General features: G+C 33.2%; 3 protein-coding genes across 3 annotated transcripts in view; 1 reads left to right on the forward strand and 2 right to left on the reverse strand.

The window, feature by feature from the left end:
• Positions 1 to 4065, reverse strand: part of LOC106107782 (E3 ubiquitin-protein ligase UBR4) — a 34224-nt gene extending 30159 nt beyond the window's left edge. The window contains exons 1-10 of the mRNA XM_013288785.1: positions 3924 to 4065; positions 3127 to 3224; positions 2805 to 2944; positions 2478 to 2598; positions 1936 to 2210; positions 1503 to 1666; positions 1020 to 1155; positions 711 to 833; positions 452 to 594; positions 12 to 66 (exon numbers count right to left, since the gene is read on the reverse strand). Of these exons, the coding sequence (XP_013144239.1) occupies positions 12 to 66; positions 452 to 594; positions 711 to 833; positions 1020 to 1155; positions 1503 to 1666; positions 1936 to 2210; positions 2478 to 2598; positions 2805 to 2944; positions 3127 to 3224; positions 3924 to 4045 (1377 nt within the window). The 5' untranslated portion in view covers positions 4046 to 4065. The remainder of the gene's footprint in view (positions 1 to 11; positions 67 to 451; positions 595 to 710; positions 834 to 1019; positions 1156 to 1502; positions 1667 to 1935; positions 2211 to 2477; positions 2599 to 2804; positions 2945 to 3126; positions 3225 to 3923) is intronic.
• A 436-nt stretch (positions 4066 to 4501) lies between these two features.
• Positions 4502 to 8030, forward strand: LOC106108085 (U4/U6.U5 tri-snRNP-associated protein 2). The gene is made up of 10 exons (XM_013289167.1): positions 4502 to 4685; positions 4756 to 4904; positions 5062 to 5176; positions 5483 to 5658; positions 5981 to 6206; positions 6276 to 6399; positions 6516 to 6675; positions 6911 to 7101; positions 7183 to 7335; positions 7564 to 8030. The coding sequence occupies exons 1-10, from the start codon at positions 4622 to 4624 to the stop codon at positions 7658 to 7660; spliced, it is 1455 nt and encodes a 484-aa protein (XP_013144621.1). The 5' UTR covers positions 4502 to 4621; the 3' UTR covers positions 7661 to 8030.
• LOC106108086 (thioredoxin-like protein 1) lies at positions 7679 to 10120 on the reverse strand. The gene is made up of 6 exons (XM_013289168.1): positions 9938 to 10120; positions 9696 to 9852; positions 9510 to 9620; positions 9047 to 9196; positions 8783 to 8916; positions 7679 to 8554 (listed from the first exon to the last, which is right to left on the reverse strand). The coding sequence occupies exons 1-6, from the start codon at positions 10033 to 10035 to the stop codon at positions 8341 to 8343; spliced, it is 864 nt and encodes a 287-aa protein (XP_013144622.1). The 5' UTR covers positions 10036 to 10120; the 3' UTR covers positions 7679 to 8340.
• Between the last annotated feature and the right edge of the window lie 2294 nt (positions 10121 to 12414).

Genomic DNA, 12414 nt, shown 5'->3' on the forward strand with positions numbered 1-12414 from the left:
AGCGCGCCCGCCCACGCCAGGCAGCGCCCGCCCAGCGCCACCCACACCGCGCCCAGCCCTTGTTGCCTAAACCAACACCTTACTATAAGTATACATATATAGATTTATAGGTAGAAGTATAGACATACTAACTATTGATACAGAGAGTTTTTTGTTATTCAATTCAACTCTCAAAGGACACAAATAAATCTACCTTTTAATTTTATTAATATGTATTGTAAATGAGAAAGTTTAGGTTGATGGAAATTTGTTGATACATAACATTAAAACGGTTGATCGGATCTTACTGAAATTTGTCTTAAAGTAGTCTAGACGACCATATAAATAAGTTTTAGGATTCCGCGCGTAACGAGTCGCAGCGACAGCTAATCATATATGAACTACTACTAGAATAATCTACTTGTTTATAGTTCGTTATTCATTACAACTATAGGTGAATAAGTGTACTGACATTTTGGTGAGATTGTACGGTCTGGAAGGTGTTTTAGCGGGGCTCTTGCCGGGCGCAGTGGTGGGGCACGGGGCGCCTGCGAGCGCGTGGTGCAGTCCGCACAGCAACACCCACGCACCAATCATTAGATGGTTTTGGTACACCTGGCAAATCACAATCAATTGTTATTTATGTCCTATAAGTATTTAAAAGGAAGAAGAAAAAAGAAGACAATATATATACTAGAGGGGAAGTATTTTTGTTTTTTGGAGGTACTTACGTATCCTCCGGCACGTGTGGACTGTCGGAAGGTGTCGCCGACAGTATTGTAGAGGCTGAGTGCGCTCTCCACCAGTGTCGCTGTTTGCTGCTCGCTCTCTTCATCCTTAGGATGAAGGGACGCCTGACACAAAAACATTTAATATTTATCTGTACATTAAAAAAGAATACTAGACTGGTATCAGTCAGGCAAAAAATATTCACTGAAATCTAAATATACTATTGGGAATTTTACACGAATAAAAATTAATTTGCCAGACAACTTTCATGCAACATTATTATTATTATAAAAAAGTATATGACACTTTACCTGAGCGGTGGCACACAGCAGCCAGGCGGTGGCAACGTCGCTGAGTGTGGCGATGCGGTCCGCAGTGAACGGCTCCAGGCACGGTAGCGACAGCGCCAGCCGACATACATTCACCTCGTTCACCAGGAAATGGAGTCTATACAAAATGCAATATTAATTTCTTGGTATAATTATTTGGGTATTGCTTGCCAATGATCCATGTTAGGTTAGGTTAGGTGAGCTGCATTTAAAGTAGTTTTTACATCTCTTTTACATTTTACGATCCGTTCCCCGTCCCGCTGGTGTGTTCACCATGTATAATTTATTCACATTACAAATATAGGTCTGAGGTTTAGGTATTCCCTTCCGAAACAATCCTTAAAATGTTAAGTAACATCTTATAACTAAAAAAATATTTTCATGACATTGATGTTAAAAAAAATTAACTTTTGTCCAATTCATTGCAAAAAAAGAGTAAGATGGTATTTTACGTTTAATACTTACAGTGAAGCATCAGAGTTGAACTGTGGAGAGATGGCAGACTCCTTGGACATCTGCCAGCGATTCAGATATCTTTGCAGGCACGGAAGCGAAGAGCAGACTTTGAGCATGATGAAACCAGCTCGCAGTTCCATCAGTAACGAACCGCATGTCGTTGCCACCCATTTCTATAAATTATACATACCATACAAATCCATAAAATTAAGAGAACAAATTACTTTTAAATATTCAACCATAGATTAAAGGTAAAGCAGAAGGGAATGTCAATGAGCATGGTTGCTTAGCTGTTTTTGTGAATACTGGTGGATTGTTTATTTGTCACTTTTACTATTAAAAAAGAACACAAAATGTTCTATCGTTTCTTTTTGCAATTTAACTAAAAACATATTCCAACCATTCCAGTTCTAATATTTTATAACAGAATTATTTTGTATACCTTCATATCAACAGATGGTTGTTGGTTAGTGTTAGCCTCTTTAGAGCTCTCCAAGCTGTCCTTGCTTCCGGGAGACATGACAGCAGCACTGGGCTGTACTTGTGTTGACGGTACTGATGCCGCAGGGTTTCGTAGAGGCATCGTCAGCTGCTCCAACAGCGCATCAGACCGCCGCTGGGCGGAAGATGGCGCCTGCTTCTCATTGTTACTTGCAGTTTGTGATGTCAGAGATGTTATAGGACTTGGTATCACTGATGTCTTGGTTGTTTGAGTTTCTAAAATAAATCAAGCATGTCATGTGTTAAATTTTGTTCAAAATGATATATGTGAAACCTCAAAGCAGTGTTCTTGATTGAAATCATACTAATATTATAGAGATGTTTGTAGTCTAAATGGCTGTAAGGATCTCTATGAAATTGGCACAGGTGTAAAACAGTCTGGTAGGCCGGAAATACTTAATGAGTTTTTTTTTTATTTCGCATGGACAAAATTGCGGCGACAGCCTATAAGTGAAATCTATGTGAACAACATTGGATACAAACCTGATACATTGACATGGGCTGGCAACTTAGCATTCTTCAATAGAGATGTCAATATAACCAGATCTGATTGTGGATAACCTCCTCCGTCAACACCACAGAGGCCAACAATAGGTAATAGAAGCTGAAACACAACCATAATAAGACCAACTGTCAAAGAAATATTTCCATACTATATATAGTATAATTTCAATTAAATTAAAGAAACTGCTAGAATTTAAGTTGTTAAGTGATGACTATGAGAGCTACTTAGTTGAATGTGCAAAAACTTCTTAGAAATTAATCTTAAATTAGGTAGTCCATCAACTGAAGTGTTTGGTAGGTCTTTACCTGCTTGATAGAGACATTCGGAGCAGCCGTTGTTGCGGCAGTCTCATCATAGCTCAGTCCGGCTTCAGAGAGCTTCTTAAGTATTTGTCCCAATATGATTCTGAATGCATCCCGCGCGGTGCTCAGCTGGTCAATAGGTACTGTGAAGATTATAATTTAATTTGTAATATATTATTTAATTAATCTGAGAGTATCGATAAATATTAACAAAAAAAAACATGTTTGCAGAACAAAAATTGCATAATATTTCACAACTTTGTAGTCACCCTATACAAAGTGACAAAAATGGTAAAATTGTTATAAAACATTGGTAGATGCTTACAATTGTTTGCATTAATGCTGATGAAGTGTGCAGAAAGGCACGCAAAGCATGTGTAGAATAGGTCGTAAACATCTTCATGGTTCTGGAACTCACTTTCACTGTAACAAAATTAAAAGATTTTTTAAAACTTTCTTATAAGAATAAAATATTGAAAAAAATTGTCCGTGTTAAATTATTGTTTTTAAGTGAAAATTATTAAACCAGAAATTAAATGAATTTTTAATATCACAATGGCAAATTTTTATTAAAAAAAAATAACTCTACTAATATTGTTTATTTTTAAAAGTAAATGTGGGTATTACAAAGTTAGATTACATAAACTTTGCCCATATTATTTTGTCACCTTTTTTACATCGTTTTAATTCATTTCTTAAATTATATTTGATACATATTTAATTCTGTAGTTTTATTTGTGTTAATAGCCAAATAGCAAATGACCCCATTTCCTAATTTTCAAATATTAGTGATATTTCTTTCAGATAATCTCTTCTATTTACAGAAGAATTTTAAATCTCTAGAAAATAATTTAATTACCAACAATTGACGTGATCAAGACAATAGCACAATACCGTACCTAGTAATACCTTGGTATTAAACTTAAGGTAAAAATGCATAGTCAAATTAAGGATAGATTAATATTGCCGATGACTTCATAGCGAAAAACATTTACGTTTTTTTTGCAGAAATCACGACTTTACAACAAATAAATAAATAAAGAAAGTCTGATGAATAATGAAAATAGCAGCCATCATAACATTCATAAATTACGAAAAATACACATTTCCCATGTATCATACCTTTTTATTATAGCTTGGATAATTTCAACTGCATCATTTTTGTCGAAAAATGGGCCATAAAGCGCCGTTAAAATTGGTTTAACAGTAGTAGACCACTCAATATTACCCCCTGATGCAGCCATTTTCGAATCGAAAATGACCAATTTTGAATTGTCACTGTCAAAAATTTATTTTTCTTTTTGAGAGCAATGAGAGGTTACTAGAACTATTGCCATATTAATCTTAGAACTAACCCTTTGAAAGGAAAGATTTGTCAGACTACAAAAAAATGATATTAAAATATAGGAAGAACTGTAAATGGTAATTCAGAATAAAATGCAAATTTAATTCAATTTGTTTGCTACGGAAGTGTTACTACATTTATATGTACACCATTTAACTTAACAGTGACTAATCTTTGGTAAAAAAGATTGTTTGTTTTTAATGCGCGGTTTACACTTGACCAGTACAGTTGGTCAATAGCAAACTGAAAGAACCGTGAATTACATGAGTGTCAGAGTGTGAACGCTTTTAGGCGCCCTTGAGTCGCTTGCCGTCGCAACTGTCCAACTGTACTGGCTAAGTGTGGTGTGGACCGGGCATTAGTTAGTCTTTGATTGAAATTGAACTGACGTTGGTTTGATTTTGATCAATGTAATAAATATTGCTTAAAACTTATACAAATATTGAAGTTATTGTATAAATAAATAAATTACATTATGTCTGAGCAAACCAATAATAAGAAGCGAAAGTACTCAAATGCGAATGGCGACGAAATTTCAGGTTCAGAGTTTATAACCTCTAACAAAAACATTTTTGTAAGATGTTTATAATAATTTGTATTTATTTACAGAAATCGCGAAGAAGACTGTACATATTCAATGTCCTTATTTGGATACAATTAACAGACATGTATTAGACTTTGATTTTGAAAAACTGTGTTCTGTATCACTGACAAGAATTAATGTTTACGCTTGTCTTGTTTGTGGAAAGTATTTTCAGGTACTGTAAATGATTTACATAAGAAATGAATGGTCTAAAGCTTTTGTTTTCTTATCCTTGATTCTAAGCTGAGGTTGTGCTATGTTTTGTGTGTGTACAAAAATTGTTAATACAATTTTTAACAAGATAATTCTTGCCAATATTTCTACATTTTTAGGGTAGAGGAACCAATACTCACGCCTACACCCACTCAGTAGCTGATGGCCATCATGTTTTCCTTAATCTTCACACCTTGAAGTTCTACTGTCTGCCAGATAACTATGAAGTTATAGGTAACCTTTATTATGAATGAATTGTAAAAATAATTTAAAAAGCAATTCAATATCTACATTTAAGTAATACAAAAATGTAAAATTAGAACCTGAATGTTCTTGGTAACATCTCCATATATCTTTATTTGCTTATTTACTACATAATATATTTTACATGATTTATATAAAAATAAATATAAATTATATTATGTAAAAAATAGAGCACCACCTGCTGCAGAACATAACATAATTATTATATATTGAATTGAATATTGATTTTGAATATTAAAACATAATAAATTACACATTTTGTAATAAACTTTTCAGATTCATCATTAAATGACATTAAATATGTGCTCAACCCTATTTTTACTCCTGAACAAATTAAACAACTGGACTGCAACACTAAGATGTCAAGAGCCATTGATGGCACTATGTATATGCCAGGCATTGTGGGCCTTAATAACATCAAAGCTAATGATTATTGCAATGTTATATTACAGGTATGTTTATTAAAACATTGTATGGATTTTACCAGCCCAATGGGAAAAAAATGTCATTGGTATGATCCAATCTATGGGCTGCAATCAGCCAATGCAATGGGCCAATGCGCAACAGGAAACACTTTAACAGACATTTTATATAAAAATCTGGCAAACAAGCCTTTTTTCTGTATTTTGGTGTTATTTAATCAGTTAAGCTGGCCAATTTGTGCACAGATATTGCTGGCATACAGTTAAAAGGTTGCCCAGTGGTCAGAAAATAATAATCATTATCTTGTATTGTTTTTTTTCCTATTTTTTTTAATATAATTGTACTTTGTAGTGTCTTTCTCAAGTACGACCGCTTCGTAATTATTTCTTGCGTGAAGAAAATTATGCAAATGTAAAAAGGCCACCGGGTGATTCTTCATTCTTATTGGTGCAACGTTTCGGAGAGCTGTTAAGGAAGCTGTGGAACCCTCGAGCTTTCAAAGCGCATGTATCGCCACATGAAATGCTACAAGCAGTTGTACTTTGGTCTAAGAAAAGATTTCAATTTATAAAACAAAGTAAGAATCAAGCAAATTTTTACATAAGCTAACAATAAGATTTCACTATTTTTTAAATTTATTTTTTAGGTGATCCAATCGATTTTATGTCATGGTTCCTTAATTCACTTCATTTAGCTCTTAATGGTACGAAAAAACCTAACAGTTCAATAATATATAAATCTTTCCTCGGCCACATGAGAATATATACAAGGTAAGTCATACTTTTCTTAAAAATTAAGTACAAAGATTTATGTAAACTATAGTTAGCCGTAAATTCGAAATTTTAGTATAATTATACTCTTGGTATATAATTTAATATTTGTTTAGGAAGCTGCCACCTCCAGATGCCGATGATGCGGCAAAAGTAGATCTCACCAGTGAAGAGTATGCTGAGATGATAACTGAATCACCATTCTTGTACTTGACTTGTGACTTACCTCCTACACCGCTGTTTACTGATGAGTTTCGAGAAAACATCATCCCTCAGGCAAGTGTTCATTAAAATATATCTATACTAATATTATAAAGAGAAAAAGTTTGTTTGTTTTAAACATTCTTTCACTGTTTAAAAGGTAATTTATCTGTAAGTAACATGGCTTTATTTTACATTTTTTTTTAATTCCATGCGGACGGAGTCGCGGGCTAAAGCTAGTATAAAATAAACAAGTTCAAAAATTTGCATGTCTATAAGATTTTAGTATTCAATTATTTTTTTATTACAGGTAAATTTATACCAACTGCTGTCAAAGTTCAGTGGTCAAACATCAAAGGAATACAAAACATATAAAGAGAATTTCTTAAAGCGATTTGAAATTACACAATTGCCGCCTTACCTCATATTGTACATAAAAAGATTCACGAAAAACACATTCTTTGTCGAGAAAAATCCGACTGTAGTTAATTTTCCAGTAAAGTGAGTGAAAGCATTTTTATAAGAAAAAAAATACCTTTCGTCCTCTTAACAAGTTTACTAATATGTTTAAAATATTTACAGAAATGTAGATTTTGGAGATATCTTAACACCGGAAATTAAAGCAAAGCATAATGGGAAAACAATGTATGAACTGGTAGGGAATATTGTCCATGATGGATCTCCAGAGAAGGGTACATACCGCGCCCATGTTTTGCACACGCCGACACAGCAATGGTATTTTTTTTTTCAATACTCACAATATTTATAATGATAATAGAATAACAAAAATATTTTAAAGTTTGCATCTGTTATAGCGGCCAATACCAATTAAAGGATTAAGTAATTTTTCAGCTTAATTTCCACTTTGATTAATTCAATTTACTTGAAATGTGGTACAAAGCTTTCTCTTATGTGTTAAAATAATTTTTTAGTTGAAAACACTAACATCGTTTTTCGTTCTAGGTATGAAATGCAAGATCTGCATGTAACAAGCATATTGCCACAGATGATAACATTAACAGAAGCATACATTCAAATATATGAATTAAAGCAGGACTGAATTAATAAAAAAAAATAATTAATTATAATCATTTATTTCTTGAATATACAAATTCCGATGCTATGACAACTTGCTTTAAGATGTTTATACTTATTCAATATTACGATATTTATTACAGTATCATAAATAAATGAAATGTATATAATTAAAATGGTCATTTGACATATTATGTAAATGATCAGTACATACAAATGAATTTTGTAATACAAATAGTACAGCTTAAAACATTTCATAAGTTTATATTTTCGTAAGCTAATGTTTAAGGTTATAAACTAAAAAGCATGTGTCACATAAGCATAAATGCGTTGTATCACATAGTTCAGATATTTTTAATGTATTTTAAATAAATGGACAACCATTATTAAGATTCGCAATGCCTTATTCATTTGCATTATTACATTCACAAATTATCAATTTATTTTATGGCTTAAACTTGTTTCATGCAAAACCTCTATATTAGTTATTCTTAAAGGTTCACATTAAGCTCATACTTATTTGGCAAAATCAGTAAATCTGAAGATGTCTAGTGTAAAAGACTGAAGATAGCTTAAGTATGGGTTTATCTCTTTTATTATAAGAAAGCTTAGAGAATCTTTTGCCTTGATTTATCTATTTATGCAAATTTGGATTAGTTTATTAAACTGAACTATCTGTACTAAACTGTAGAACTATACTGAAGTTTAATGGCTTTCACCCTTCTTGCCGGCTACACGCTTGAATTCTCCCATGTTTGTAGTGCAAATAGGAGAGCCATAAAATGCAAGGTGGTTAACCAGTGTGACCTCGCCGCCGGATTGGTTGTCTTTTATGAATATCTGAATGTTTTGAACATTCTGGAATTTAACGAACTTTAGTGGCACGGGATTACCACCCTCTAAGTCACTTGGTGTCAACCTAGAACAATATAATTAAAACACTGGTTATTTATATGGAAAAAACAAAGTAATAGTTGTTTTTCCCTGATTTTGTCCATGCAGTATTTAAAAAACCACAATAAATACCCAACATGTCTTCCAGACTATAGAGATCTGATTAATTCAGCCATTTAGGAGAAGTCCTCTAACAAACATTCATCTATCTAAATATTAATTAGTAAAATTATTGATAAAACAAATATCTTACTCTAATTCTTGCACAGATGTATTCCCCGCTGCCTGGTCAAAATCAAGAGTTCTTGGCTGATTGATGAACAACTTCAAAGTCTTTGGACCTTTATCAGCAGGTGCTTTGATTTTCAGCGAGTGTAGTTTTACCACCTAAAAGCAAGCAGTACATGATTAAATTGAAATTTCTGTGGTAGATATGTTCCCACACACATCTATTACTGTGTTGTTTTCACAAGATCAACAGTCTAAATGTGTAAGTTAAAAGACTATAAAATCTCACTTGATTGAATGTAATATTGATGATGAGTTGTTCATCGCAGTCACTGGCCAGATATCCGCTGCCATTGTTCAGAGCATGCGCCAGGGGATGGTCATCAGACTCATTTAAGCATTCACATTCACTCTTAGTAATAAATGTCACCAGGTCCATCTGTACAAAAAATTCGTATACATATTCATATTCACATACATAGCACAATATTGCCTATTGTGACTTCGTCCATGTGAAATTTAAAAAACAGCCTATTTTACCAGAATAACTTAGCTTTCTAATGTAAAAGAATTTTTTAAATAGGTCCAGAAGTTTTTGAGCTATTTAACTACGTACAAAAATGCAAATCTTTCCCCTTCTTAATATTAGTGTAAATTAATAAGTAACAATATTATGTAGATATTACTGCAGTTGAGATGATTTATATATTTTCTTAGAAAGATGGTAAAAAATTAGAATAATATATTCTTACATGTCCTGCTACGGCACTATCCTCATCTGCAGCTTCATCAGTACCATAGTACTGTCTAACCTTTGCCTCCAGAGAGCCGGGGTCAGGGCCCTGTAGTCTATCAATTCTTGTCTGTAAAAATAATTACTTCTATATAATCCGAGATACTAACATTAATTACAAAATTCTTAGGGATGAAATAGTTACCCTATTCTTAAAAAATACGAACGTAGGCATTGCGCTAATGCCTTGCGCACTTGCAGTTTCCGCACATCGATCAACGTCTACTTTTAGAAAAACTGCCCTCGGGAACTTAGCAGGCAACTGTTCAAAAAATGGGGCAATACGTTGGCATGGTGGACACCTAAAATGCAACAAACGATAAGTAAATATATCACATCAATCTACACAATGACTAGGAAAAAAATGTTTCCCCGGTTTGCACTCACCAAGTAGCCGTAAAGTCTACGACGACCAGCTTTGTACCGGCGCTACCTATTTCTGTTTGAAAATGAGCCTCATTTTCAATAACTGTAGCCAGACCCATTTTAAAATAACTAGAAATTAAGCGACAGTAATAAAATACTGATATTGGAATGATACTTCAAAATGGAAATTGACCATAGACGTTGAATGACACAGACAATGACGTTTAAAGTGTTGCTTTGGAGTTGCCATTAATTGCCCGTACCCTCTTATCATCTCATCAATCTAAAAAGATGTATTGCTGTATTGTATACTGGCTTTCGCTCGCGACTCCGTCCGCGTTGTATTAGAAAAAATCAAAAGTGAATAGCCTATGTGTTTTCCCAGACTATTTTCTACATCTATACCAAACTTCATCGAAATCTGTTCAGCCGTTTAGGCTACAAACTCTAACAAACATCCATCCATCCATCTATCCATCCATCTAAACTTTCACATTTATAATATTAGTATAGAAATATAGATTAGTATAGATATAGATTACCGGGAGGTTGCAGGACAAGAGGTGAAGTTATTCTATTGAAATGAAGAAAATTTGGAAATCAAAAGATAAACTTAAGTTTAATGCAAAACGTTTACGTTATTTAATTCGTGTTTCTATGGGTACATAAAAGGAGTCTCATTCAAAAAAATAAGTTCTCAGGTACATATTTGGCTTGAACTTTAAACAAACATTTCGGCATAGTTGTATAGGTACGGGACGCGATAAAAAATGAATTTGCCTAGATTGGGAGAAAAAAACGACGATGGTCGTTGTTTTTATCATTTTTAAAAATCACATATGTTTAACAAATAAAAATAGAGGGTAAAGAAAAACTCACTGAAGGTATAAATTAAAGAAAAAAATTGGATAAGTATGTTGATATCGTAGAAAATTTATCAAACACTGCCACAATTACCATTCAACCTTTGCAATAATAATAACAAGATTTATAATTCTATGTGTTTTTGTGTAAACAACGTGTGGAATTTAATTGAAATGGAAACAAGGAAATGTATCTAATAAAAAATTGTAATCATACATCCACGTGCAAGCATCGATAAAACTGTTAAAAAAACACAGAAGAATTGGGTACCTCCTTCTTTTGGGAAGCCGGTCAAAAAGACGTAGATCCGTAACCTCGTCAAATCCACACAGTTACAGAACCCTTCCTTCAGAGATAGGTAATTACTAAATATCTTCTGCCTCCTGGTATTAGTGGTGCTTTTAAAAAAAATGGATAAGAAGTTTGAAAAGTAACCCAGAGTTCTTTAAAGCTTGGAATTAAAAATCCTAGTTACTGCAGCTAGTTTCTGTCTCTTTTGAAAAGCATTCTAAATATAACTTCGTCGCTTCATTAAGTTAGGTACGTGTATAGAATAAAAATATAAAATTGAAACGAATAATGCCAGATCAAAGTAAGACAGCTGAAAGAATGAGTATCGCCGCAGGCGGTGAGATGGCGCGCCATTTACACTCATTTCACTTGATTGCGGGAAGCTTATCCAGGCTTAGTGGTCACTTGAATTATCTCTGTAAAACAAACTGTTATAATACAAAAGGAATTGAAAAACTTTACTTATTAAATATCTAGTAACCTACATTTAAAAAAAGTTGTACTGGAGATCCATTTTATTACTTTCTTTGCCCAGGTGTAAGAACAGGACAATGGAAAAAAATGAATTATAATTTTTATTTTACGAATGTGAGACCTCAGTGTAGAAGCTAGACTATTGAAGGCCTGTCCCACCACTGGCTGATAAAGGTACAGATAGCTTAAAATGACGTAACTGTCAGATAAGGTAACAGAATCTGATATTTTCATCACATATTTTACACGTTGGATTGTTATCAGATAATTTATAATTAGGCGGGACGGGCCTTTAAGTATTACTCAAGAGTAAAAATGTAATGAGTTAAAACTGAAATTACAATAAAAGCTTGATTTGTTTTGTTTATTTAACAAAGATGATTTAAACTAAAAATGACAATAAGCTTTCTAAAACCAGTACGACTGATGTTAGCTCGGTCGGCAATTGGACGAAAAATATAACGCTTCTAGGAAAACAGAGGTACTTAGTGCTACGATACATGCTAAGACATATGCTACGATAATTGCCGTAACATGTACATTAACTATTTCTTTTATCTATTCGGTGATCCAGGATAAAAAAGAGCTGAATGATTTTTCAGAACGAGTTAAACTGTCTCATATGACCCAGATCACAATAAAAGGTTCTAAACTGTTTGACTTTTCTGGTTTAAATTCGTTACTAGATACTTAGAACCCTTGCTCTATTCTAAGACAATTACAAATTGTAGTCCAAAACCAGTTATTGCTATTTTTGTTTAAAGTTGCACACTTAAAATTCCGATCTAATAAATTTGGTATCTACCAAAGATCGAACTCTAAACTTTAGGAAATACAAGACTTGTTCAAGAAGTATTTGGTAATGAACT

The sequence above is a fragment of the Papilio polytes genome, unplaced genomic scaffold (genome assembly GCF_000836215.1).
Source record: "Papilio polytes unplaced genomic scaffold, Ppol_1.0 DF821845.1, whole genome shotgun sequence".
NCBI classification, from domain to species: domain Eukaryota; kingdom Metazoa; phylum Arthropoda; class Insecta; order Lepidoptera; family Papilionidae; genus Papilio; species Papilio polytes.